The 21058-nt window shown below is 49.0% G+C and overlaps 5 protein-coding genes and 1 long non-coding RNA gene across 9 annotated transcripts; 1 reads left to right on the plus strand and 5 right to left on the minus strand.

The window, feature by feature from the left end:
* Positions 1-2518: 2518 nt before the first annotated feature.
* Positions 2519-3635, minus strand: LOC118505637 (glycine, alanine and asparagine-rich protein-like). Its single transcript, XM_036041712.1, has 2 exons — positions 3443-3635; positions 2519-3324 (listed from the first exon to the last, which is right to left on the minus strand). Exons 1-2 carry the CDS (start codon positions 3618-3620, stop codon positions 3005-3007), a joined length of 498 nt encoding a protein of 165 aa, XP_035897605.1. The 5' UTR covers positions 3621-3635; the 3' UTR covers positions 2519-3004.
* A 1123-nt stretch (positions 3636-4758) lies between these two features.
* LOC118505638 lies at positions 4759-5643 on the minus strand. Its single transcript, XR_004905441.1, has 2 exons — positions 5109-5643; positions 4759-4937 (listed from the first exon to the last, which is right to left on the minus strand). It is a non-coding gene; the product is annotated as an uncharacterized LOC118505638 (long non-coding RNA).
* A 1137-nt stretch (positions 5644-6780) lies between these two features.
* On the minus strand, positions 6781-8141 carry LOC118505640 (glycine-rich cell wall structural protein 1.0-like). Its single transcript, XM_036041715.1, has 2 exons — positions 7873-8141; positions 6781-7795 (listed from the first exon to the last, which is right to left on the minus strand). The coding sequence occupies exons 1-2, from the start codon at positions 7922-7924 to the stop codon at positions 6981-6983; spliced, it is 867 nt and encodes a 288-aa protein (XP_035897608.1). The 5' UTR covers positions 7925-8141; the 3' UTR covers positions 6781-6980.
* Positions 8142-8876: 735 nt separating this feature from the next.
* LOC118502476 (glycine-rich cell wall structural protein 2-like) lies at positions 8877-9674 on the minus strand. The gene has a single exon (XM_036034708.1). It carries the CDS (start codon positions 9672-9674, stop codon positions 8877-8879), a length of 798 nt encoding a protein of 265 aa, XP_035890601.1.
* Positions 9675-10168: 494 nt separating this feature from the next.
* On the minus strand, positions 10169-11543 carry LOC118505639 (filaggrin-2-like). The gene has a single exon (XM_036041714.1). The coding sequence runs from the start codon at positions 11309-11311 to the stop codon at positions 10268-10270; it is 1044 nt and encodes a 347-aa protein (XP_035897607.1). The 5' UTR covers positions 11312-11543; the 3' UTR covers positions 10169-10267.
* A 1899-nt stretch (positions 11544-13442) lies between these two features.
* Positions 13443-21058, plus strand: LOC118505641 (glutamate--cysteine ligase). 4 transcript variants are annotated; one of them, XM_036041717.1, is made up of 5 exons: positions 13443-13596; positions 17547-17911; positions 18262-19006; positions 19085-19885; positions 19957-21058. In XM_036041717.1, the coding sequence occupies exons 2-5, from the start codon at positions 17650-17652 to the stop codon at positions 20123-20125; spliced, it is 1977 nt and encodes a 658-aa protein (XP_035897610.1). In that variant the 5' UTR covers positions 13443-13596; positions 17547-17649; the 3' UTR covers positions 20126-21058. The 4 variants fall into 4 exon arrangements, with proteins under 4 accessions (XP_035897610.1, XP_035897611.1, XP_035897609.1 ...); XM_036041718.1 differs by lacking the exon at positions 13443-13596 and adding an exon at positions 14559-14790; XM_036041716.1 differs by lacking the exon at positions 13443-13596 and adding an exon at positions 14560-14786.

Consider the following 21058-nt stretch of genomic DNA (forward strand, 5'->3'; position numbering starts at 1 on the left):
TAAGCTACTACGGTGAGAAGCACGGAAGGTTTAGACCTAGCGGTGCAGGCGGAGCAGAGTCAGAGTTCTTTCCGGGACACTCTGACCCGGGCGTGGAGTAGAGCGCCCGTACTTCTGCCAAGCACTGTGCCACCACGATTCAGCACCTTTTTGTTTGATTGATGATGGACCAAAATGTGCCGGCCAGACGGACGGATCGGACAACGATCGTAAAGCGAACTTGATTTTGATGCCAGAAGATCAATGTCAGTCAGTTGAATGGGCTTGAAGCTTGAACTGCTGCTCGGGGAACGTTTTTCCGGAGCCTGACATCACGCCGAGGGGATTTGATAATAATTTCTCCGTTACATAAGATATCAAGGGAGTTCTTTGTTGTTCTCCATTTCATTGCTTTCCGAGCTGGGCATTCTGTGTGTAGCAACGACAGTACGATGCTGCATGGCTCATTAGTGGGCCGTACGTTTTATGTCATGTTTGGTCCAATCCGTGAGGTGTATGCCTTGCCTTGCGAATATCTTGGTTGCTTCATATATTTTATTGCTCTGATAATTACGATCATTTATCGATCCTCACTTATACACTGACTTTACTATTGCGCTTGCGAATCCTTGATGAACAGGAAGAGGTTCGCAAGTCGTAAAATTGTTTCATTTCGCAACGCTGGATGCATTTTCTAAAGAAATAAAATACAAACCTATGCCCACATTTACGGCGATGCTACGAAGAGTGGATAGAGAACAGGCGAGACAATTTTATGGCTGCCAATTACAGCTCAGCGTTGAACTCTATACGGAAAAAACGGCCATCTCTTACGTTGAAGGTCTAGTAAAGTCCGGGATAATATAAGGAAATGACAATTTTATAAGAGATAAAGCACAAGATGTATTTGAAATTATGATCGCGGTACATTATTGTAGTAATATGTATTGGGCTCTGTCTGCGTTAATGTTATCCTCGTCTCGTGGTCCTTGCAGGGGCTTGATGCATCTTCATGTAGATGAGAGCTAATATCACAACGGTGACCATAATTCCCACAACCAAAACTGTCAGGAAGGTCCATTTGGTACATTTTATCTCATTACTGAAAGACATGCAGCATATGATATCGCTAAAGAAGAGAGAGAGAGAGAGAGAGATAGATCGTTAGACAATATTTATACTTTCTTCACTTGACTTTCCTTACCCGAACTCACAGTCTACCGATGTATCAGAATCTGAATCTTCCATTTTATCCCTTTCACAAGATTTCACTAACTTTCTGTTAGGCGATTAAAGCGCGCTTCACGCTTGCGATTAAGCAACCGTCTAAACTGCTTGGTTTTGCTGAAATGAACCATGCACACAGTACGCGCTCCTTCAGGGACGAACGGTCCTATGCTTGTCGGGATTTCCATTACATCCATACCGGTTTCTTAGCTGAAGGATGGTAAGAAAGCCAAATGAATACTAAAAATAAAACATAATTTGCAGTCGAGGAACAGACATTGATAGATTTAGCGATTTTCCTGTACAAAGCGAACGTACATCAAGCAAAGACCTTAACAGCTTCAAGAGTCTAATGGAATCAGTTATGGTGGGTTACAGCGTTTAATGAACGGATCAAAATAACACGACTAACAGAATTTAAGAACATTTTCAGCTTCGTTGCGGTTGATAGATAATATACTATTAGTAGTCGACAGAATGGTAGAGAGGACCGATGGGCTTTGCCACAAGATCGATCCACAAATCCCATCCGGACAGTTCTTCCATAGGACAAATTTAACTATCCGACACTCCTCTAACCAAGATCTCCTGATATTTAAATAACACAGAAAAATCGTCACCAAATGCAGTAGAGAAAAGGAAACAGCTTAGCTTAAGAAAATGATGAACACTGCCAATCATAATCATATCAGTTAATGCCTTCGAAACGATTTTAGTTCACGCTGATATGATCTCTAGAATTAATTCTACACAAATCATACAATCAGTGGCGGATCAACCTTGGAGCGGAAGAAGCGGTCGCTCGGGGCCTCGTCGCCCAGGGAAATCCTGTTGTTTCCCACTAATATCACAGTTAGAGGGACTTCAACTGCTATTCCACTCGGGGCCTCCAAATATCTTGACCCACGAACTGTATACAATATCGATAACCAGGACGATGAAACCTATCATCCTCTTATGAAGTTTCTCAGAAACTTCACCTCAAGGATTTAATAAGGTCAAACGAGTTCATCAAATTCCGTTCTTTGACGCAGTTTTTTTTTTCAAAAGCAAAATAAAGGATGCAATAAATTGTACTGGAATGTGCGAAGTTTGAATGGCCCGATAACGAACCACAAAAAGACTTCAACGCCACTCAAATCAACAAACGATGAACCCACTGTTGTTATCCAATCCGTGCTAACGATCGTGTTTCTTTCGTTCGAAATCGTCCTACCAACGCCTTCGCATTGACTCCTGCAGCCGGTTGCGTGACATGTTTGCCGTTGATTGTGTCCATCGCTGGTAAGACAATGAGCAAATAAAACAATTGTTCGAGTGTTTTTTTTTTTTGTTATACAAAACAATTATAATTTATCCAAACGTATCACAATCGACCACCTTGAGTATGCAGTTTTGTTTGTTCTTGTCACGCTTATTTGCTGATTTTTGTGTGTTTTTTTGTTCGCTACTGCTGTTCGTCGTTCGTACGATGTTGGTGTTGTTGGCTTCCGCGGTCAGGTCGGACGACGGACGCTAAACTTGTCATGAGTGTGTCAATGTAATTTCGTTTTTTTTTTTTGTTTGTGCGTGTACGTGTGTGTGTTTGCTTTCTTACAAAATTTTGTGCCATCACTGTGTTTGCGGCGTGTGTGCAAGTTGTACAGACTACCGATTTCTAGAACGTAATCCTGGCCGTCAGTAGAGTAGCATGGTATTAGTATTTTACGTGTTTGTGCTTCTGTTCGTGTTCGGCGAAGTATGGTTGTCCTGTCCAGTGCTCGGGCGAAGCATCTGGCAGGCGGGTTCGGGGCAGCGCTTAACCGCTGAACGACTGAGCGCCGGCGTTGGCGGCCGAGCCACTGAATCCACCGAATCCTGGGAAGCCGGAACCACCCGAGAAGGACTGAGCACCGGCCGAAGCGGCCGAGCCAGAGAATCCACCGTGTCCGGGGAATCCACCGCCGGCGCTGAACGACTGCGACGCTGCGTTAGCGGCCGATCCAGAGAATCCACCGAATCCGGGGAAGCCACCGCCGGAGTTGAATGACTGAGCACCGGCGTTAGCCGCACTGCCGCTGAACTGTGGCGAACGGGCAACACGGACTACCGGAGCATCGACCGGAACCAGGTACGCGACTGTGGAAATAGGTGGAAGAATTAGCGGACTGACGCAGTACACACGATCGGCGATCCGGGACACCGGGGTTCAACAATGTCTTCAACTCCCTCGCGGAAGTCTTCGAGCCACACTCACTTTGGTACGGCGCACAGTTGGCAACGGCCAGGACGGCGGCCAGGGCAAGAGCACACACCATAGCTTTCATCTTGATAAATTCGTACTGTTTGGCACCACACGGACACGACCGGACACTGAGCAAGGCACGCGGTATACTACTTCGTGAGCTTAACGCTGAGCAAATGATATCGTCCATCCCGGTAACGCCGTGCTTTATATATATATCGCCCTCGGAACTGTCCCCAACATTTTCACGCACACGACCGACGACCACTGACCTCCGCGCTTCCCCCCACTGATCGGCCCCCTCCCTTCCCCGCCAGCGGACGCGATTCAAGTGGTTGCGGTAGTAACGCGCTCGGTAGGGCCTTGTAGGTTTTTTGGGGAGAATCGTCCGATCGTAACGTCCAAGACCAGTTTTCCACCGGTTCAGTTCTTGTGCGGCGAGATGTTTGAGGAGAGTTGGTAGGTAAGCGTCGCTGAAGAAGCATGCTGATATCACATCCACACACACTTACACCGACACCAGCCCATATGCTCTGGTGACAAGCTCTCTCATAGGTCTGCCGCAGATCGCTCCACCGGGCTTGCGAAGAAGATCTGGACGCTCGGAAGACACATTTTGCATTTCAGTCGCACCCGAGGCCTTCCTCGTGCGCCGACCGGCTCGAATGTAAATTTTGTCGTAAAAATCGTTCCACCCATCTGTTTGTTTCCTGCCCGCCTGCCGAAACTTCCAACGCCCGGTGGTGCTTTACATGTGCAGATCTCCTGCGGCAGGCGGCAGCGGGTACGATCGATCGTCGCCGGATCAATAGCCATTAGCCGGGTGCCAAAGTATGGCGAAGCGTCCCGATCCGATAAACACTAATGCATGCGACGTTTTTTTTATTTAACTTCTTCTCTTCTCTCTCTCTCACTCTCTCTCTCTCTCTGTGTTTGTGTATTTGTTTCCCCCAACAACGCTGCTCATATTGTTTGGCTGAGTTTACTTTTCCCATTTTTAAGCTTTACTTCAATAAAAGGCTTTTTCGCGCAGTTGTTTTCTTTCCCGGTCTGATATGTGTTTATTGGGGGAAAACCAGCTTTCTGTATGCTCGGCCAGCCACTGTTGACCGGGCTGATTTTGGCTTTCGCGTTTTTGCCCAAAAAACAACATCCTTCTTGACTGTCGTAGAGATAGTGAGAGAGAGAGAGAGCGATTGAGAGAAGCTTGTCAACAGAACCCAACACTAACCCATATCCCCTAGCCGGGCACGAGTTGGACGACAACCTAGCACAAACAAACCCAGATTGAGGATGAAGTCAGCTTCTAAATAAATGAGATTACGATCTTTATCGGTACAATATTTTTTATTTGCTTGTTTTTATATGTTTGTACCAGGTCGAGAAATGGTTTAGGTTGGCACCCGCGCGAGACCAAACTGGATTCAGGAACTAGTTTTCGTGGGATTTGTTGTTTCTTTTACATAAATCGCCAAAATTTGGAGAGAAAGCCACCACCGGTCGTGTCCTATGGTGGAAGAGAAAGGAATCGGAAATCGTTATCGCTTTTTCCGGTTGAATAACTGCTGCCATTTTCCCAAAATGGCGTGTAGTACGATCAATGGTTACGAGTGGTTTTTTTATTCCACTTGATCATAATGATCTTTTCACGCCAATAACAACAGCAAGACGCAAGTACCACCGAAACAGATAGAGATTCCACCCAGAAGGAAGACAAACGGCGTCTAATGTTGTTTACGTTTTGGGCAGCGAACCACACGAAAAAATGGCTTCCACCCCAAAAGCTTCGGCGTGTAAACATAACCTCGTCCAAGGTTGAGGTAGCGTGTGAGGGTTTTGTTTTGCGCGTCTTGCGTTTTGGTTGGGTGTTTGTCTTGGCATCGTAAGAACTTTTTGGATAATTTCTCATGCTATCGTACTACGAGCGATCGAGGGCCGCAAATTGGATGCTGGACGCTGGATTTGTGACACGGACGTTGGGTTTTTGCTGGAACCGGTTCCACCCAAAAGGGCCGGAAGTAATTCGATACCCGCGTCGGACGGAAGTAAGGGTACGAAACGAATCCAACCTGAAGGTGAATGTTTTGGGTAAATCCAACCGGCCCGGGTATTCCCCTCGGTGGCCCAATTTAGCGTAACCTTCAAGATGCTAAATACTAGAGCACAACCAGCGGTTGGTTGAGTTCCCACCGCGTACGGAGCTCAGGATTGGGATTTACCGGAAACCTTCGCGACGGCCGGTATCGCGCAAACGTCAACGAACCAAAACAGATCCAGCACGCGCGTGGATGATCGATCGAGCGTCGTGCAGTCAGTGCACGAAGAGTATCGGTAGGAAGGGGCAGAAACTTAAATCTATCTTCGCCTCGCACTTCCTCGAGCGCTATCATCGTACTCATGTTCGTAAATGATCGTGGTCGTTGCTGAAGAGCGGTCGATTCTTGGACAGCGATCAGATTCTTCCCGCACTAAGCTCTGGGCTGATGGGCGATCTTGCTCTTCTTCCCGCAAAACCCGCGTCGTCGTGCTCTGTGTTTGTGTGTGAGAAAATCATGTTTTTGCTTGAAAAGATATCGATTGTAGTCTTCTTTTGCATCCCACATCGTCGTTCCCTCGGGGCTCGGGATCTTCAGGGCTCCGGTGCTGGAAACCGGTTCTCCCAGCTTCGCCTTACGTTGGGCCGGTGGAATCGAGCGGGTTGGGACGTTTTGTGTTGATTTCGAATGCTGCTTTGTTAAAGCATCCCCTGTTTGGTGTGTATTCGTCTTTTTTTGTATTTAATTTCATACGTGTTGTCCAGTTCTGCCGTAGCTGTACGATGTTTTTTCGAAACCTCCACGAATTTACCAATTTTGGGATATTGGGATGGGGCAGCTTTTGGCAACAGTGTTCTGGTTCCAAGGGCTTATGTAACCTTTGTTTGTACGGTGGACTGTTCAAAACGGACCGTCCCGACTCGATCAACGCGATGTGCAAAATTATGCGTGCGATCGGTGACCAATATTTACGCATATTTTATCGTTTTTCGATTTGCCAAAGCTAGCAGACACGCAATAGTTTGCTGCACGCCAAAACAACAAACATGTGACCCCTAAACATGATTTGCTCGTTAGAAAAACGCTAGCTGAGGTCCACTCGGTTCAGGGGAAAAAATCAAACAACGTGCGTGTGTTGATATTGTACAATGTGGGTTATATAAAAAAAGGTCCACAGTGTCCCACCAGCTCCAGTTGAGTCTGAATGTAGACAATGTGCCTTTTAAGTGTGAGCCACGCCCAACAAGATGCCGGTATTTCCTTTTACTGGTTGTGATTACGATCAAAACAAATAAAACCATCAATAAACCTCAATCAGTTGCCAATACGAAGCAGTTTTATTTTTAATACCCTGCACCAGACCACCTCGAATGGACCGGCTACAGATAAGGATGGTTCAATGAGAACAGTGACGAACTGACAATGTACTATCGATTACTAACACTAATGGACGTGATCAGATCACAGCTTCGAGCATCTCGTCACCGGCCAGGTGTGTGTGTGACGATCGTACTTTAGTAGTGCTGCTTGTAAACGCTCGTCTGCACCGATCCTCCACCATTGCCAAGGCTCGTGGACGATACGCTAGCGCCTACGGCCACACCATTCCCACCGCCATAACTTCCACCTCCGTATCCACCGCTTCCGTAGTTGCTACCAGCACCACCGCCAGACCCACCGAAACGAGTTGACGATGCAAAGCTTCCTCCATTCGGTCCATACGAGCTAACCGATCCACCGTTGTTCGAAACGTAGTGTGTGGTACCTCCTCCACTACCGGAACCACCGAAACGGTTGGCCGTTGCATATCCTCCGCCATTGCTCGTGCCAAAGGACGAAACACTCACACCCTGTCCGGAGCTTCCACCTCCAAAGCGATTCGCCGTCGAGATTCCGCCACCACCATGCTGGTTGTGTGGGATGTAGTTGGAAGATGCACCACCATTTCCGAAGTGCGTCACCGTCGTACCTCCCTGGCCGAATCCGTTCGAACTGCTACTAATACTAACACCCTGCACGCCACCACTTCCACCATACCCACCAGCATCATTGCCACCGAAACGATTGTTAAACGAAGTTACACCACCACCAGCTCCACCGTGGCTAAACGCACCGGCACTAGCACCGGCACCGGCCGCCGCAAACCCGGACTGCGAGCACAGGTCCGTGAACGGTAGCGGTGGCAGCTGCACCTGCGGGAACATGTTCGTGAAGAACTGATTCTGTTGGGCCTGGGTGGCAAAGGCTTGAGCCTGGAAGCTACGGCACGCCTGCGTCCAGGCGTTCACCTGTGCCTGAGGATACTGGTTGTAGTTGAAGCCGTTCGCACCTGCAAAGGGAGGTGCGCGGTAAGCATTGAACCTCACAATGTAAACTAGCGCTCCCGCTAAGTGCACCCATATTTACCAACATGACGCCCCAAAACGGTAACACAAACAAACAGCACCGGTAGCAGCATGCTGATCTTCCGCTGATCACGCTAGGACCAAGTACACACACGATCGCGATCCGACGATGCTGCCGTGCACCAGCTTAATTCGCTCGATGTGATTCAATTACGCGCACTGCGTCCCGCTTTTAACCGTCCACCGTCATGGCGGATTCGTTCGCCACAAACGAACTGGTGGTCGGTTGTTCGTGTCGTGTCCACAGCTTCTTCGCCACCCTTCCGACCGATCTAACCCTTATCGGCAAGTGATCGAAGCCAACGGAATTGGCAGAGGATTTAAGTGTACAGCGACGGCAACAACAAAAAAGCAGGAATATTACATCTCCACACACACACGCGCGAGTGTCCCAAGAGATGGCCGGTTCTTGGAGGAAACATGTGTCGGGGTTTCAACGGATCAGGATTTGTACATGGCATGGACTGAGGCAATGGAAACATCACACCTAGAGTTAGTGAAGGCGGAATATAGCGAACGAGCGAATTTCTTGAACACAACAGCAGCAAGGAACTGAGGCATGGTGGTAGTGCGTATTGGACGTATATTGGATGCCGATTGATTGAATGAGAATTCAAAGTCATGGTTGAATTTTTGCCCAACTTGCGGATGAACCTGAGCCCCGTCGTCCACCAGCAACAACAACAGCGAACAACGAAAAGGAAGGAAAAAGTTAGCAAACGAATTCCCAAAAACAACGTCACTGGTCGATGCTGGCGGATATTCCCAATCGATCATGATCGACGAATTATTTGCGATGGTTTTGATGTGGCTCTTATGAGGTCAGCCGTGACAGCTCCGTGCGCAGCTTCAACATTGTTCCGGGTGGAAGAGAATTGTCTGATGATTCTTTCTCCTGAAAGCAACACTCTTTTAGTAAAAAAACACTCCAATAAAAACAATTTTTTGAGCTATTTATTAATAAGGGGTAACAGCTTAGTTAGAGCAATCGCGCGCACAGTCTCACTAGTTCCAAACCCATGATGAGGTTTCAGTTTTCTTCACCGTCCCGTCCGCTGACTCATCGGTGCTGATGCGCACACCGAAGCTATCACCCGGCCCATTGCCGAAGTTTAACTCCGTATGGCGTCCATCTGGCCCGAACGAGGATCCACCGGACTGAGCACCACTGCTAGAGCCCGTGAATCCTCCCTGCCCATGGCCCCCTGCACTGTGTGAGCCAGCACCACTGGAACTCTGTCCACCGTGAGCACCGTGGCTCGGTTGTCCCTGGCCGGAACTCCCTGCACCGCTTGACGTTCCGATGTGTCCCTGCTGAGGATGCTGCTCGGTTTGGGCCGACCCGGAGCCTCCCGTTCCAATCACACCATGTCCCGGTTGCTGATGACCCTGTGACGACTGTGAACTTGCTCCAGCATTGCTACCCGATTCTGCTCCACTAGGTCCGCCGCCAAACGAACTGCTGCCGGCAAAGGACTGCGATCCAGTGGTTGGGAAACCAAAGCCCGGTGTTTGCAGTACATTGAAGTTAAACGATCCCATATTGGGGAATCCTGGCATCTGAGGAAAACCCATCCCAGTGCCAGCCTGGGGCTGGAAGAACTGAAAGCCTGCTCCTGGGAATCCGGCTCCTGGTCCACCTGGTCCACCGAAGCCAGGAAACCCGAAGCCCATTGCTGGACCTCCAGCACCACTCGCACCAGCGGACGCTCCTTGCGTTTGTGGTAACGGAAAACTGGTGGCGGGCTGGACGGTCAACAGGCCCACCAACACAGCACTTGCCAGAGCGTAATACATTCCCATTTTACCGAACCTACTCTCGAGCGAAGAAAAAGCAACTGTTGGACATGGGCCACGAAACGGTCTGAGGAAGGTTTCAGAACTGACAACCATTGTGATTATTACGTACACAGTTGGGGTTTTGTTTGTTTTCCTTTGCCAAATCAAATTCGAATTATCAGTCGAGATTCTGGTTTTTACGCCGGTATGACCTACCTGATAGCGCAAAGCGTAAACAGTCCCACTCTTTGCGTGTGGATGATAAGCCACAGATGCAGCTGTCAAAACATTGCCCTAATGGCTACTCCTGCTACGCTATGGGAGGGACAGTAAGACACGTTTGGTCAATTGGAACTGGAATCTAGTATTGCTCATTAAACCTCCGCAGGGAAGAAATAATTGGCGGACACTTTCTCGGTTTTCGATTCAAGGTTCGCGCGTAATTGCTGCTTAAAACACAACGCCAAACAAGGAATATCGCTCCAATCATCGCTGACTGAACTGAACAACATGTTGCGTCGTTTGTCGCCATAGTTACTTCTTTTATTATCCTACTTTTATTAGCAGCGCTAATGATCATAAATACATAATTATCACCCGCAAGGAGGCCTGTCGGCTTAATCCTTCCAGACCCAAGCTTCGCTTGCAGTCTTCTTCACCGATCCGTCTTGCGATTCGTCCGCACTCACGCGCACTCCGAATGCCTCACCGTCGCGGCTGTGTCCGTGGTGATACTCCTGATGATGGCCACCCGTTCCATGCTGATGACCTCCCGAACCATGATGTCCATGGCCGTGATCTTTCGCGAAACTCGACTGTGACTGTGCACCGGCCGAGCTGGCAGATCCGTGGGCCGGTCCATGGCCATGTCCGTGGTGTGCGTCCTGCACGGACTGTGAAACGGACTGTGCACCCGCATTGCTACCCGACGCTAGATGACCTTGGTGTCCCTGGTCCGAAGAAGCCGACTGTGACTGCGACCCGGCAGAGCTACCGACCGCTCCATGAAGTCCGTGCTGGTCCTGGCCAACGGAGTGCGACTGCGCATTTGCTCCTGCGCCACTGTGCAGATCCTTTCCATGATCGTGGCCGTGAACGTTGTGGCTGGTGGACTGCGACTGGGCACCGGACGAGGACCCTTGGTGACCGTGATGATCGTGCGAAACTGATTGCGCTCCAGCAGCACTTCCACTTTCACTACCATGATGTCCGTGACCACCCTTGCTGAACGATTGCGATCCGGCCAAACTTCCCGATGCACCGCCATGCCCGCCACTGTGGCTTCCGGACTGTGCCTGAGACTGTGAACCGGTCACCTTACCACCGTGGCTCGATGAGAAGGAGCTGGAGAACGATGAGCTTCCCGAGCTGCTACCGGCCCCGGGGAACGGGAATCCTTTACCGAACACATCCGGACTCCAGCCACCGGCATTGTGCCCCGGTCCGGCTACAAGCGGTTGCGAGAACTGTGGCTGACCAAATCCTCCCTGGAATCCGGGCAGGGCCGGGAAGCCACCGAAGCCGGCTGACTGTGAGTTGCTGATGGCCGAGCTACCACTGCTACTGCTTCCACTACTGCTTCCATGATGGCCCAGGTCCGTCGGGTAGGCGTGTACGACTAGCGCACCGACTGTGAGCAGCAACGCGAAATGCTTCTGCATGATCGATCGTACGGGGTGTGCGAATGTTTACAAATATTGGCAACCCGTGTGTGAGAGTGTACCCGCGAAAGCAGAACTACTTGATCGAACGATAGTAACTAGACTGACTAGCTACCCTGGAGTAAGTTCTATGTTTATATAGGCACTCGACAATCTTCGCCCGTACCTGCATGAAAACAGCTGATAGGAACCACCCATTATCGTGCGGCGACTCTGCTCCGCATGCCGGACGGGAATGGAAATCCCGTCACACTTCGGATGCATTTCAGCCGGCAAGGGAAAACCCTCCGAAGCGAACGCACCGGACCGGCTTGATGTACGATCGCGCTCGGTCTTTTAGCGGCTGGAGAAACTTGTTTTCACCCTCTGGTGTCTGGTCTAACAATTGTCACACGACGCTCGGCGGTGCGTAAAGGAACCGGTTCGCCTGGTCGCTAGTTGATGACCTGGAGACAACACCGGAGATCGGAAGCAATGTCGGTGGCCGATGGCCCTGGCCCTGAAACTGTATCTATTTTGCTGAATTCTGCCCACTTTGTGATGCGATCGATGTGTTCGAAGAAGTTGTCGAATCTTTTGATGCGTTGTGATCAGTATCAGAACGTAAAGCCTGGAATCGATGTCAAACCGTACCAGAATAACCGGTACTGACAATGATCGTCTAAGTTGCTATTAATAAAAATGATTAATTTGCACTCGAAACACAACACGTTCTACAATTACATTACAAACAGGTAATTACGGTATTTATTTGATTATGCTTCAATTTCTTTATTTCTTCTTTTGTTTTATTTTACAACAAAAAATCATTTGATCTTCTTTTGCCAGACAAAATCAACAGTTCTGGGATTCCGGCCCCGACCGGTTACACAACGCGTTGATGACGGAGTGTTTGCGGAATTATTTTGACCTCGCCGCGATCGGCATTCTGTGCGCCACCGCCATACGACACGAAAAAGACTTCAGGCTGAACGACACTGAACGTTGGAGGCAACTCTCGAGCTTGATTTGTTTGCCGTTTGTCGTTGGCTGAATGAGGGAAGAAAAAGGTTGAATTTAAAAATTATGATGCTATTGAACTGCTTGGTCAGTAACATTTCCTGGCTTATGAGTGCGTAAGTTGATATCCATTACCGGACCGGGAGAAGTGATCCTACGTACCGCGGCGTACTCGATGGGGAATCCCGCCACTAACCAGGGCAAACACATTTACCAGAACCACCAACAGAAGCAGAAGAGCCGGCAGGCATCGTTTAAATTGCATCTTCGCAGATCGGATGATCCAATACGCTGTATCAATAGGAAGGTCGGACGGATACTAAACCCTGGACATGGCGGTCCATGATCCGACAGCTCTCGCAAGAGTTTTGCTAACAGAAGTTTTCGTTTTGTCTTTTGTTTGTAGTTCATTTGCATTCATCGTAATAAAGACATGCTGAAACTGGTTATTGTGAATTCTAATTTTTCGTTGAAGAATGAAATGGACCTTTTTGTCTGAGCGCCAGATATAATCCGAAAAAAAAACGGAGTTCAGTAGGCCAGTAAGTTATGGATACTTGTCTCCAGATTGGTTGCTCTCGTTACGGATTTCCTCAGGAGGTTTCATGTTTGATTTCAACTTAAAGGACATGACTTTCATCCTATCACTCCAACTGCTGGGCTTCCGGGCGTATGGCATCGACATCATCTGACGAATATCTGCGACGATGTGAGAGGCATTCACCCTACAGAAACGTGAGGATTTGTATGAAGGATCGACGAGACTTGGAAGAACACAGCCAAGTGTACTCTCTTCGACATCGAGGTCCCATTCAACGAGATTTCTTTCAAGATGGAATCTTTTTGGACAACGATTTTGCATGACGAAACCCTTGGACGACACAGTCCAGAAGACATTTGATCGCAATTTATAAGTCTTTAACATGTGACTAAATTTTAATTTATTTAAATTTATTTATACAAAATCCATTTTATTTCGTTGTTTGCACAACATATGAAAAAAAGTTATTTGAAAAAAAATCCGTAAATACTATTTACGTAATATTTAAATTTAAGTTTAAAATGGGAGACACCTACCACTGTGCTCAGCGCTCTGAGCCGACCAGTGTCCCGATCTGTCAAAATCAACGCGCCGCTGCTGACAGGCGAATGAATGTCAATAAAGCAGAGGCAAAAAAAATAGAAGAAAAGTAAATGTAAATAATTCGCTCGTACCTCGTTCCAGTTTACAAATTCCAAGTATTTCCAGGCAAATCTGTGTAATCGGGGAAGAAAAATTAACCAAGGTACGGTTCAAGTGTTACGTGTACGGTATGGTAGTGTGTTTTTGAGCGTTGTTTCACGAATTGTACGGTGCTGCGTTGTCCAGCCACGTTCTGGAAGTGCCGGGTAGGCTTATTTCCTTCCGAAATCCGGCACACAATCATAGTGCTATGAAACGGGAGTTGCAAGTGCTCGGTGGAATGTTTTAGAAATCATAGCAAAAAGAAATAATTTAATAGGTACCGATAGCATCAATCCCAGACTAGCACGCGTTCTGCTGCAGACTGCATGATTAAGTGCAGAACTGTGTCGAGGCCGTTTGTGCCAGTGGTGGCATGAAATGAACAGTGACATCAGATCGAGGATGATTCCACTACATGTGTGGTACACACCATAGTAAGACGCCGATGACTTGCATGATTGAGTTTGGGATTCGGAGAACATGATAACGATCTGCATGTTCCAGAACGTCCCCAAACGCTTCCTCTTGTATCTCTCCGCTCTCATTCGCTGGTGACGTAAGCTTGTGTAAATTAATCTTGTTCCTGTTTCTCAATCGAAAGACAGCAGCACTAGTAGAGAAAATCATTGTTGCCCAATCGACTATTCTCTGTATGGCACACTTTGGTGCCACAATAAACGAGCTCCGTTTGCAGAAAATATATTTTTTAGCACCGTACATCGATACTGATTATGCGGCAAATATCGATGTCGTGTGGCCGATGGAAAGTAAACACTGCACCGAACATTCGTTGGACAATTTAGAGCCGTGTGAAAACACAGTTCAGCCCCAACCCCAAACGCTACCTAAGCAGCGTATAACGAGCGTACCGGGGGAATCGTCATCGTTTGCTCGCATTGGTTCCCTCGAATAACGACCCCTACGGGGAAGGTACTTGTCTGTCACCCATCGAAACTCATTACGTAGCTGATTGCTTCCATCGTCATCATCGCTCGTCGTTGTTGGTCGCAAGACGCGGACAGATAGCAGCGTGACTATACCCCGCGAGGTTAACATCGCTGGCAGCGAGAAGAAATCGCGCTAGTATTTAGTAAACCGTCGTCCCGGTCGGAAGCATGGTCCGCACATCATCGTAACGTGCGAGCGTGTAAGACGGAACACAACGGAATACAGAAAACACACAGCTGGTGTCTGGGCGTCGTTTTGGTTATCTGCCCCGTTTTGGTCTATCCCGAAGGAGTGAACCCCCCAGTGAGTGCGTAGAGTATTTTTGTTTTCTTTGCCGGTTCATACTTTCCTTCGGAATTCGAATTACGCCATCCGTGTGGGGGAGACGGAGACGGCAGCGGTTTGCGAGCGGTGCTGGGTGTAGGAAACAAAAATAAAACCCCCAAAAAACACAGCCCAGTATCAGTTGTGCAATATAGTGAAATCGAAAGACACGGTCCAAGCGATGGGAGTGTTGTTCCGGCACAGTGCGCCCTTGCCTGGCTCAGTGCTCTGTGGCTTACTGTGATGATAGTAGAAAAGATTCTTCATTACGAGTTGGAAGTCAGTAGTAGCTTCGCAAAGGGTTGCGATGGTAACGGCCGGTGTATGAAAAGTGAAAACAAATCCGATGCAGTCTCGAGCGTGTCTGTGGCGTTTGGTGAGACGACCGATGTTGCCGAAGCGTGCGAAGGGAAACTGGACCGGTCCCCACCCCCCGGCTAGCACATTTATTGATCGTGTGACCTTCCGTTCGTTCGTGTTCGCGTCGACAATCCACAGGTTGGAATGCGCGATTTCACCTCGCAGAACATTGGCAACAACAGTCGATGTTTTGGAGTCGTCTGGCCCGGTCTCGGCCTCGTCTCGGCGTCGTTGCGTAACAGGGAAAGCACCCTTTATGCTCCATCATCACTACATTCGTGTTTCACTTATCGCTTATCGCGATTTGCATTTGGTATCATGCAATAATCCCACCGCGAAGACTCCGATGTCTCACAAACCGTTTAAGTGGCGCTAAGCTTAGCCGGTAGTGTGACGCGCGGTTTAGGGCAGAATGCCAAAGCAATTCATCTCTATCTTTGGACCGGCGGAAGCAGCTCGGAGAGCAGTTTGAAAAATGTGTCTTGTCACGATTGCCCCCCCCCCCCCCCTGCTTTGCACCATGGGCCCACCCGGCCTGAACGGAACCCCGTTCGGGAACGTGTTTGAAAGTGTGCAGTGTACAGTGTGCTCCAAAATGTTAGCCTTACGATCGTGATGATCGTTAGAGAAAAATACCCATTAGAAACATACTTCTTAATGGCTTGGAAATGGGAATTTGACCTTATTTATCCGTAGCTCAATCTTAATCAGTGAATAAAAATGAACGTGAAATTGTGGTAAAGACCCCAATGAAGATGGGCTGCAAACGTCATCTGACCAGTTGAAGTTGTCTTCGATTGAATAGCAATGTGTATCCAGAATTAGAAAAATTCATCATTTATTTATTTATTTATTTATTTCTTATTGTCCGCCAATGATGGTTCAACAATTTTCTTTAACACTTAAGGATTAGGTGGCAAGGAAAGAGGCTTCACGAAGACGGACACGAAAAACGAGACAGGGGGACATTATAGTCGAACCGGTAGAGGATCGGTCGAACCGTAGCGGGTGTGGCGGGATGGGATATAAAGGGGGGAGGTCAATCGCGGAGGCGACGGGAAGGAGCATAAAGAGGGATGGCAGACAGGAGAGAAAGGACATCGAGTTCATTTAACAGGAGACCTGCAATGAAGCCTACCACGGATATGGAAATGCCTATCCTCAATGGCCCAAGAAGACGACAACGGACTGGGTAGGGAGGGAGAGCAAGATGATAACCGTTAAGGAAGCGCCGAACAGAGCTACACAAGTGAATTTACGCTGAACGCTCTCCATCGTCTGGCCATCGCAGTGGAGCCTGGGGGAGACCAGACTAGACAGCCGCGTATTCCAAGGAGGATCGCACCCAACAGCAGTACAGGGGACTTCAAGCCGAGGGGATCGCGGATTTCCGACGATAGCCTAATGATCAGACCCAGTGATTCATTCCATTATCGGCGGCGCCGGTCTTCACACGGCAGGACCGGGGTTCAAATCCCATCTAGACCGCCTCCCCGTACGTAGAGCTTGACTACTTTGCTACGGGTAAAATCAAATCACAGAAAGCCAGAAATGGCAGGCCGAGACCTCTCGAGGTTGTAGTGCCAAGGAAGAGAAGATTTATTTATTTATTATATATTTATTGTTTTTAATTATTATAAATAATTATTACAATGATTTCTCACATTTTTGCTTAATTTTTACTTAAATTTAAGGTAACTCAGTATCGAAAAGTGAGTGTCCGTGAGTGTGGGGGGGGGCATCTATTCAAACTTTAGCCCCTTAAATTTAAGTAAAAATTAAGCAAAAATGTGTGAAATCGTTGTAATAATTATTTATAATGGATAAAAATAATAAATAAATAAATACTTACAGTAATAAGTCTGAAAAATATACCCCTTTGGGTAACTTAGTTGCAAAAGTGAGTGTCCGTGAGTTAGGGGGACGGGGGGGGGGGGCATCTATTCAGACTTTAGTCCATCAATTTAAGCGAACTCTTACGATCATTATTTTTAGGGTTGCAAAACATCCAGCGTAGACTAGGCACACAATTTTGGCACACACTGTAATGGGTACTGTAATGGAACTCCCGCTTCCAACTCGTCGTTTAGCATAGGTTAAATCTTGACGGGAGACTGTTCGTGTCACTCTGTAAATGCCTAGTGTAATGGGCTCCGCTGTGAATTGTTCTGTCCTTCAGGGGTAGATCGTTATTTGAAGATCAAACAAAGCTAGCTGTTTACATTATGGAAAGGAAAATACAACCTTCCAACGACAGTGGACGCTCATGCAGTTGTTTAACATAGATAAGAAGTGGGCTTTTTTAACCCTTCCATCAAGCATCGTTCAAGTGTGTAAAACATTTCTAATGTTTTTTCAAAACGTTCTTTTACATTTTAGATAAAAAGACGGCTTGAGTCCTATTCGAACTGGTGGCGCGCTACAACTACTTTCACTGCCAGCTCACTCCGCATCCAACCAACGAACCGCACACAACGGCAGGATGGGTTTGCTAAGCGAAGGCAGTCCTTTGACGTGGGACGAAACGAAGGCGCTGGCGCAGCACGTCCGCGAGCACGGCATCGAGCAGTTTATCAATCTGTTCGCGCGGCTAAAAGATCGCCAGGGCGATGTGCTGAAGTGGGGCGACGAGGTGGAGTACATCATCGTTCGCTTCGATGATAAGCAGCGCGCGGTGCAGGTATCGCTGCGTGCGCAAGAAATACTGGCCCTGCTGAACGAAAAGGAGGCGGCCGATCCGCAAGGTAAGCGCGCGCGGGAACGATGATCGATTGACTTTTACGCAGACATGCGATGCACGACTGACCCGAGACATACGGAAGCAATGTAACAATGGGATGGGAAAGTGTACTGGGACACGTGATTGATGCTATCACGTTCGGAACGTGCCTCGCCCAGTGTTTACTAGGCGATACGAGACGATAAAAAGCTTGCGCATCGGCGGTGGGTGGTTGTAATGCCGCACGATGTATTATGTTACACCGCGATCGCGACATTGTTTCGCAATGGAATGTGATTATTGGCTTGGTAGAAAATTGTAGCTAAAAACCCAGCACTAAGAATTGCTTTCTCATTTTCCATTTTTTCTTTTCAGGAGTAAAATCGCTTTGGCGTCCCGAGTATGGCGCGTACATGATCGAGGGAACGCCCGGCAAGCCGTACGGGGGGCTGCTCGCCCATTTCAACGTCGTCGAAGCGAATATGCGCTACCGCCGTATGGAGGTGGCCGCCCTGCTACCGGAGAACGAGGTAGTCATGTCGATTACAAGCTTCCCCCGGTTGGGCTGTCCAGGGTTCACGTTCCCACCGGCCGTCCCAACGCCGGACGATGAGCTGTGTGCTGCGCGGTCGAACTTTTTCCCCGACGAAGCCATCTTTCCCGGCCACCCGCGGTTCAAGACGCTCACGCGCAACATTCGCCAACGGCGGGGAGAGAAGGTGTCGATCAATTTGCCCATCTTCCCGGACCGCGATACGGTGGTGCCGGTCCCGGGCAGCATACCGTCCCATCCGGACTACGTGCACATGGATGCGATGGGGTTCGGTATGGGATGTTGCTGTTTGCAGCTTACGTTCCAGGCGTGTAACATCAGCGAGGCCCGTACGCTGTACGATCAGCTGACGCCGATGTGTCCCATTATGCTGGCGCTGACCGCGGCCAGCCCGGCGTACCGCGGATTCCTGACCGATGTGGATTGCCGGTGGAACGTAATTTCGGCCTCGGTCGACTGCCGCACGCGGGAGGAGCGTGGCGAGGTGCCGCTGAAGAACGATCGGTTCCGCATTTACAAATCGCGTTACGATTCGATCGATTCCTACCTATCACCGGCAGGAGAGAAGTAAGTTTATCGCCGTTCCGTTTTTAACTTCTTCTTACAACTTTCTTTTTTTTTTGTTGTTCTTCAAACCCGATACAGATACAACGATGTGCCTTTGGTGCTGGACGACGCGCTCTACAAGCGGCTGCGCGAGGGTGACATCGACCATCTGCTGGCGCAACACATCGCCCATCTCTTCATACGCGACTCGGTGTCGCTGTTCAGCGAGAAGGTCCACCAGAACGATCGCGAGGACACGGATCACTTCGAAAACATTCAGTCCACCAACTGGCAAACGATGCGGTTCAAGCCACCGCCCCCCAACTCGTCGATCGGGTGGCGCGTCGAGTTCCGGCCGTGCGAGGCACAGCTGACCGACTTCGAGAACGCAGCCATCGTGTGCTTCGTGGTGCTGCTGACGCGCGTCATCCTTTCGTACCAGCTCGATTTCCTCATTCCCATCAGCAAGGTGGACGAAAACATGCAAAACTCGCAGAAGCGTGGCGCCGTGCTGACCGAGCGCTTTTGGTTCAAGAAAAACATTACCGCCATTCCGCCCGGTCCGGCACAGCAGCCGGACGGTGATGAGACGCAACGGAAATCGGCCGAACAGCAGCAGCAGCAGCAGCAGCATAATGGCACCAGCGATGAATCGGCCGGTTCCCGTTCCGGTGCGGACGAGTACGAGCTGATGACGATCGATCAGATTATCAACGGCAAAGGGACATTCCCGGGCTTGGTGCCGCTGATTAACAGTTATCTCGGTTCGATGGATGTCGATGCGGACACACACTGCACGATTCAGCAGTACCTGAAGCTGATACAGAAACGAGCGTCCGGTGAGCTGATGACGACTGCGGCCTGGATACGTCAGCAGGTCGTGTCACATCCCGAATACAAGTAAGTCACAGCAACGGTTCTACCGGCTGCAATTCTTACTCACGTTTTCCCCACATCTCTCCCGTCTCCAGAAATGATTCCGTCATCAGCGAGGGCAACTGCTACGATCTGCTGCGAAAGGCGAAGGACATCCAGGACGGTGTGCTGGCGTGCCCGGAACTGCTCGGCAACAACATCAGCTCCAAAACGACGGACAACATTCCGGCTGCGATCGAGAAGCATCTCACCAAGCGCTGTTAGTAGTGGTGCAGTCGTCGCAACGGTTGATACTTACTTCAAAAGCGGGACGATTCTGCGCCAGATTGACCATGCGTCCGGGCGTGTGATGCGTTTGTAGTTCTCTGGCGTCAAATCGAATGCGGGTACTTCAATGTTCAACGTTAGAGGGGCACAACGCGACCTAGAATGGAATTCCTGACATCCCGTGCGCAATTGCATTTCTTGCCGCGAAACAGATCGTGGAGCACCCCTTCAATCGATCCATCGCCGGTCGTTTCTTACTGTTCTATTGATTCTATTAATGGTTTTTTCGATCGTTCCGATTGTGCAGTTTCACCAAGCGAAACAAAAGAACGATCCCTTAAAGGAGACAGTTACTTAGGAGATAGTGTGTGCCTATATGCGTGTGAGAGAGAGAGACGTGATCGCATGCGATCGTTTTGCAGCCGATAGGTTATGGTTTTGTTTTGTTAAGTTTTACGTTGCGCAATGATAATTTACGAATTCTAGCGAGGAACGCACCATCCTTTTTAACCCTCTGGGTCTGGGTGTAAATCATCACGGCACTCCAACCTTTCATTTCCTTCCTTCAAATCCAAAGACTCGACTCCCTTCAACCGTGTATTCGTATTTCTTCGTTCATTTTCACAGCGGACGCCGAAAGCGAAAGGGTGCCGAAACAGCCGGCAGTATGCACAACTCAGACACTCAGATAATACACCCAGCGACCTGAACATGAACGTGAGGTTAGTGGGAGGGCAGTTACAAAGAAAGCAAGGACAGCCGCTCGCAACGTGCACATCGATCACCGCACCCCGAGAGCGAAGCCCTGCGGGGTATGGTTGACTGATGAATGTTCCAGGGCAGCACCAGGCATCAGAAAAGCACGAAGAACAAATTGTTGTTATACAGAAATATATATACATAGATTTATATTATTAGATCTCTAACTGA

This window comes from Anopheles stephensi, chromosome 2, assembly GCF_013141755.1.
Source record: "Anopheles stephensi strain Indian chromosome 2, UCI_ANSTEP_V1.0, whole genome shotgun sequence".
NCBI classification, from domain to species: domain Eukaryota; kingdom Metazoa; phylum Arthropoda; class Insecta; order Diptera; family Culicidae; genus Anopheles; species Anopheles stephensi.

What these genes read in the sequence shown, in the direction of transcription:
- LOC118502476 (XM_036034708.1), bottom strand. Translation starts at nt 9,674, where the DNA reads ATGGGAATGTATTACGCTCTGGCAAGTGCTGTGTTGGTGGGCCTGTTG.
- LOC118505641 (XM_036041717.1), top strand. Translation starts at nt 17,650, where the DNA reads ATGGGTTTGCTAAGCGAAGGCAGTCCTTTGACGTGGGACGAAACGAAG. An exon ending in GGAGGCGGCCGATCCGCAAG is followed by an intron (nt 17,912 to 18,261) that starts GTAAGCGCGCGC and finishes TTTTCTTTTCAG; the next exon opens with GAGTAAAATCGCTTTGGCGT. An exon ending in CTATCACCGGCAGGAGAGAA is followed by an intron (nt 19,007 to 19,084) that starts GTAAGTTTATCG and finishes AACCCGATACAG; the next exon opens with ATACAACGATGTGCCTTTGG.
- LOC118505637 (XM_036041712.1), bottom strand. Translation starts at nt 3,620, where the DNA reads ATGGACGATATCATTTGCTCAGCGTTAAGCTCACGAAGTAGTATACCG. An exon ending in CAACTGTGCGCCGTACCAAA is followed by an intron (nt 3,325 to 3,442) that starts GTGAGTGTGGCT and finishes CTATTTCCACAG; the next exon opens with TCGCGTACCTGGTTCCGGTC.
- LOC118505640 (XM_036041715.1), bottom strand. Translation starts at nt 7,924, where the DNA reads ATGCTGCTACCGGTGCTGTTTGTTTGTGTTACCGTTTTGGGGCGTCAT. An exon ending in CGTTTTGGGGCGTCATGTTG is followed by an intron (nt 7,796 to 7,872) that starts GTAAATATGGGT and finishes CTCCCTTTGCAG; the next exon opens with GTGCGAACGGCTTCAACTAC.
- LOC118505639 (XM_036041714.1), bottom strand. Translation starts at nt 11,311, where the DNA reads ATGCAGAAGCATTTCGCGTTGCTGCTCACAGTCGGTGCGCTAGTCGTA.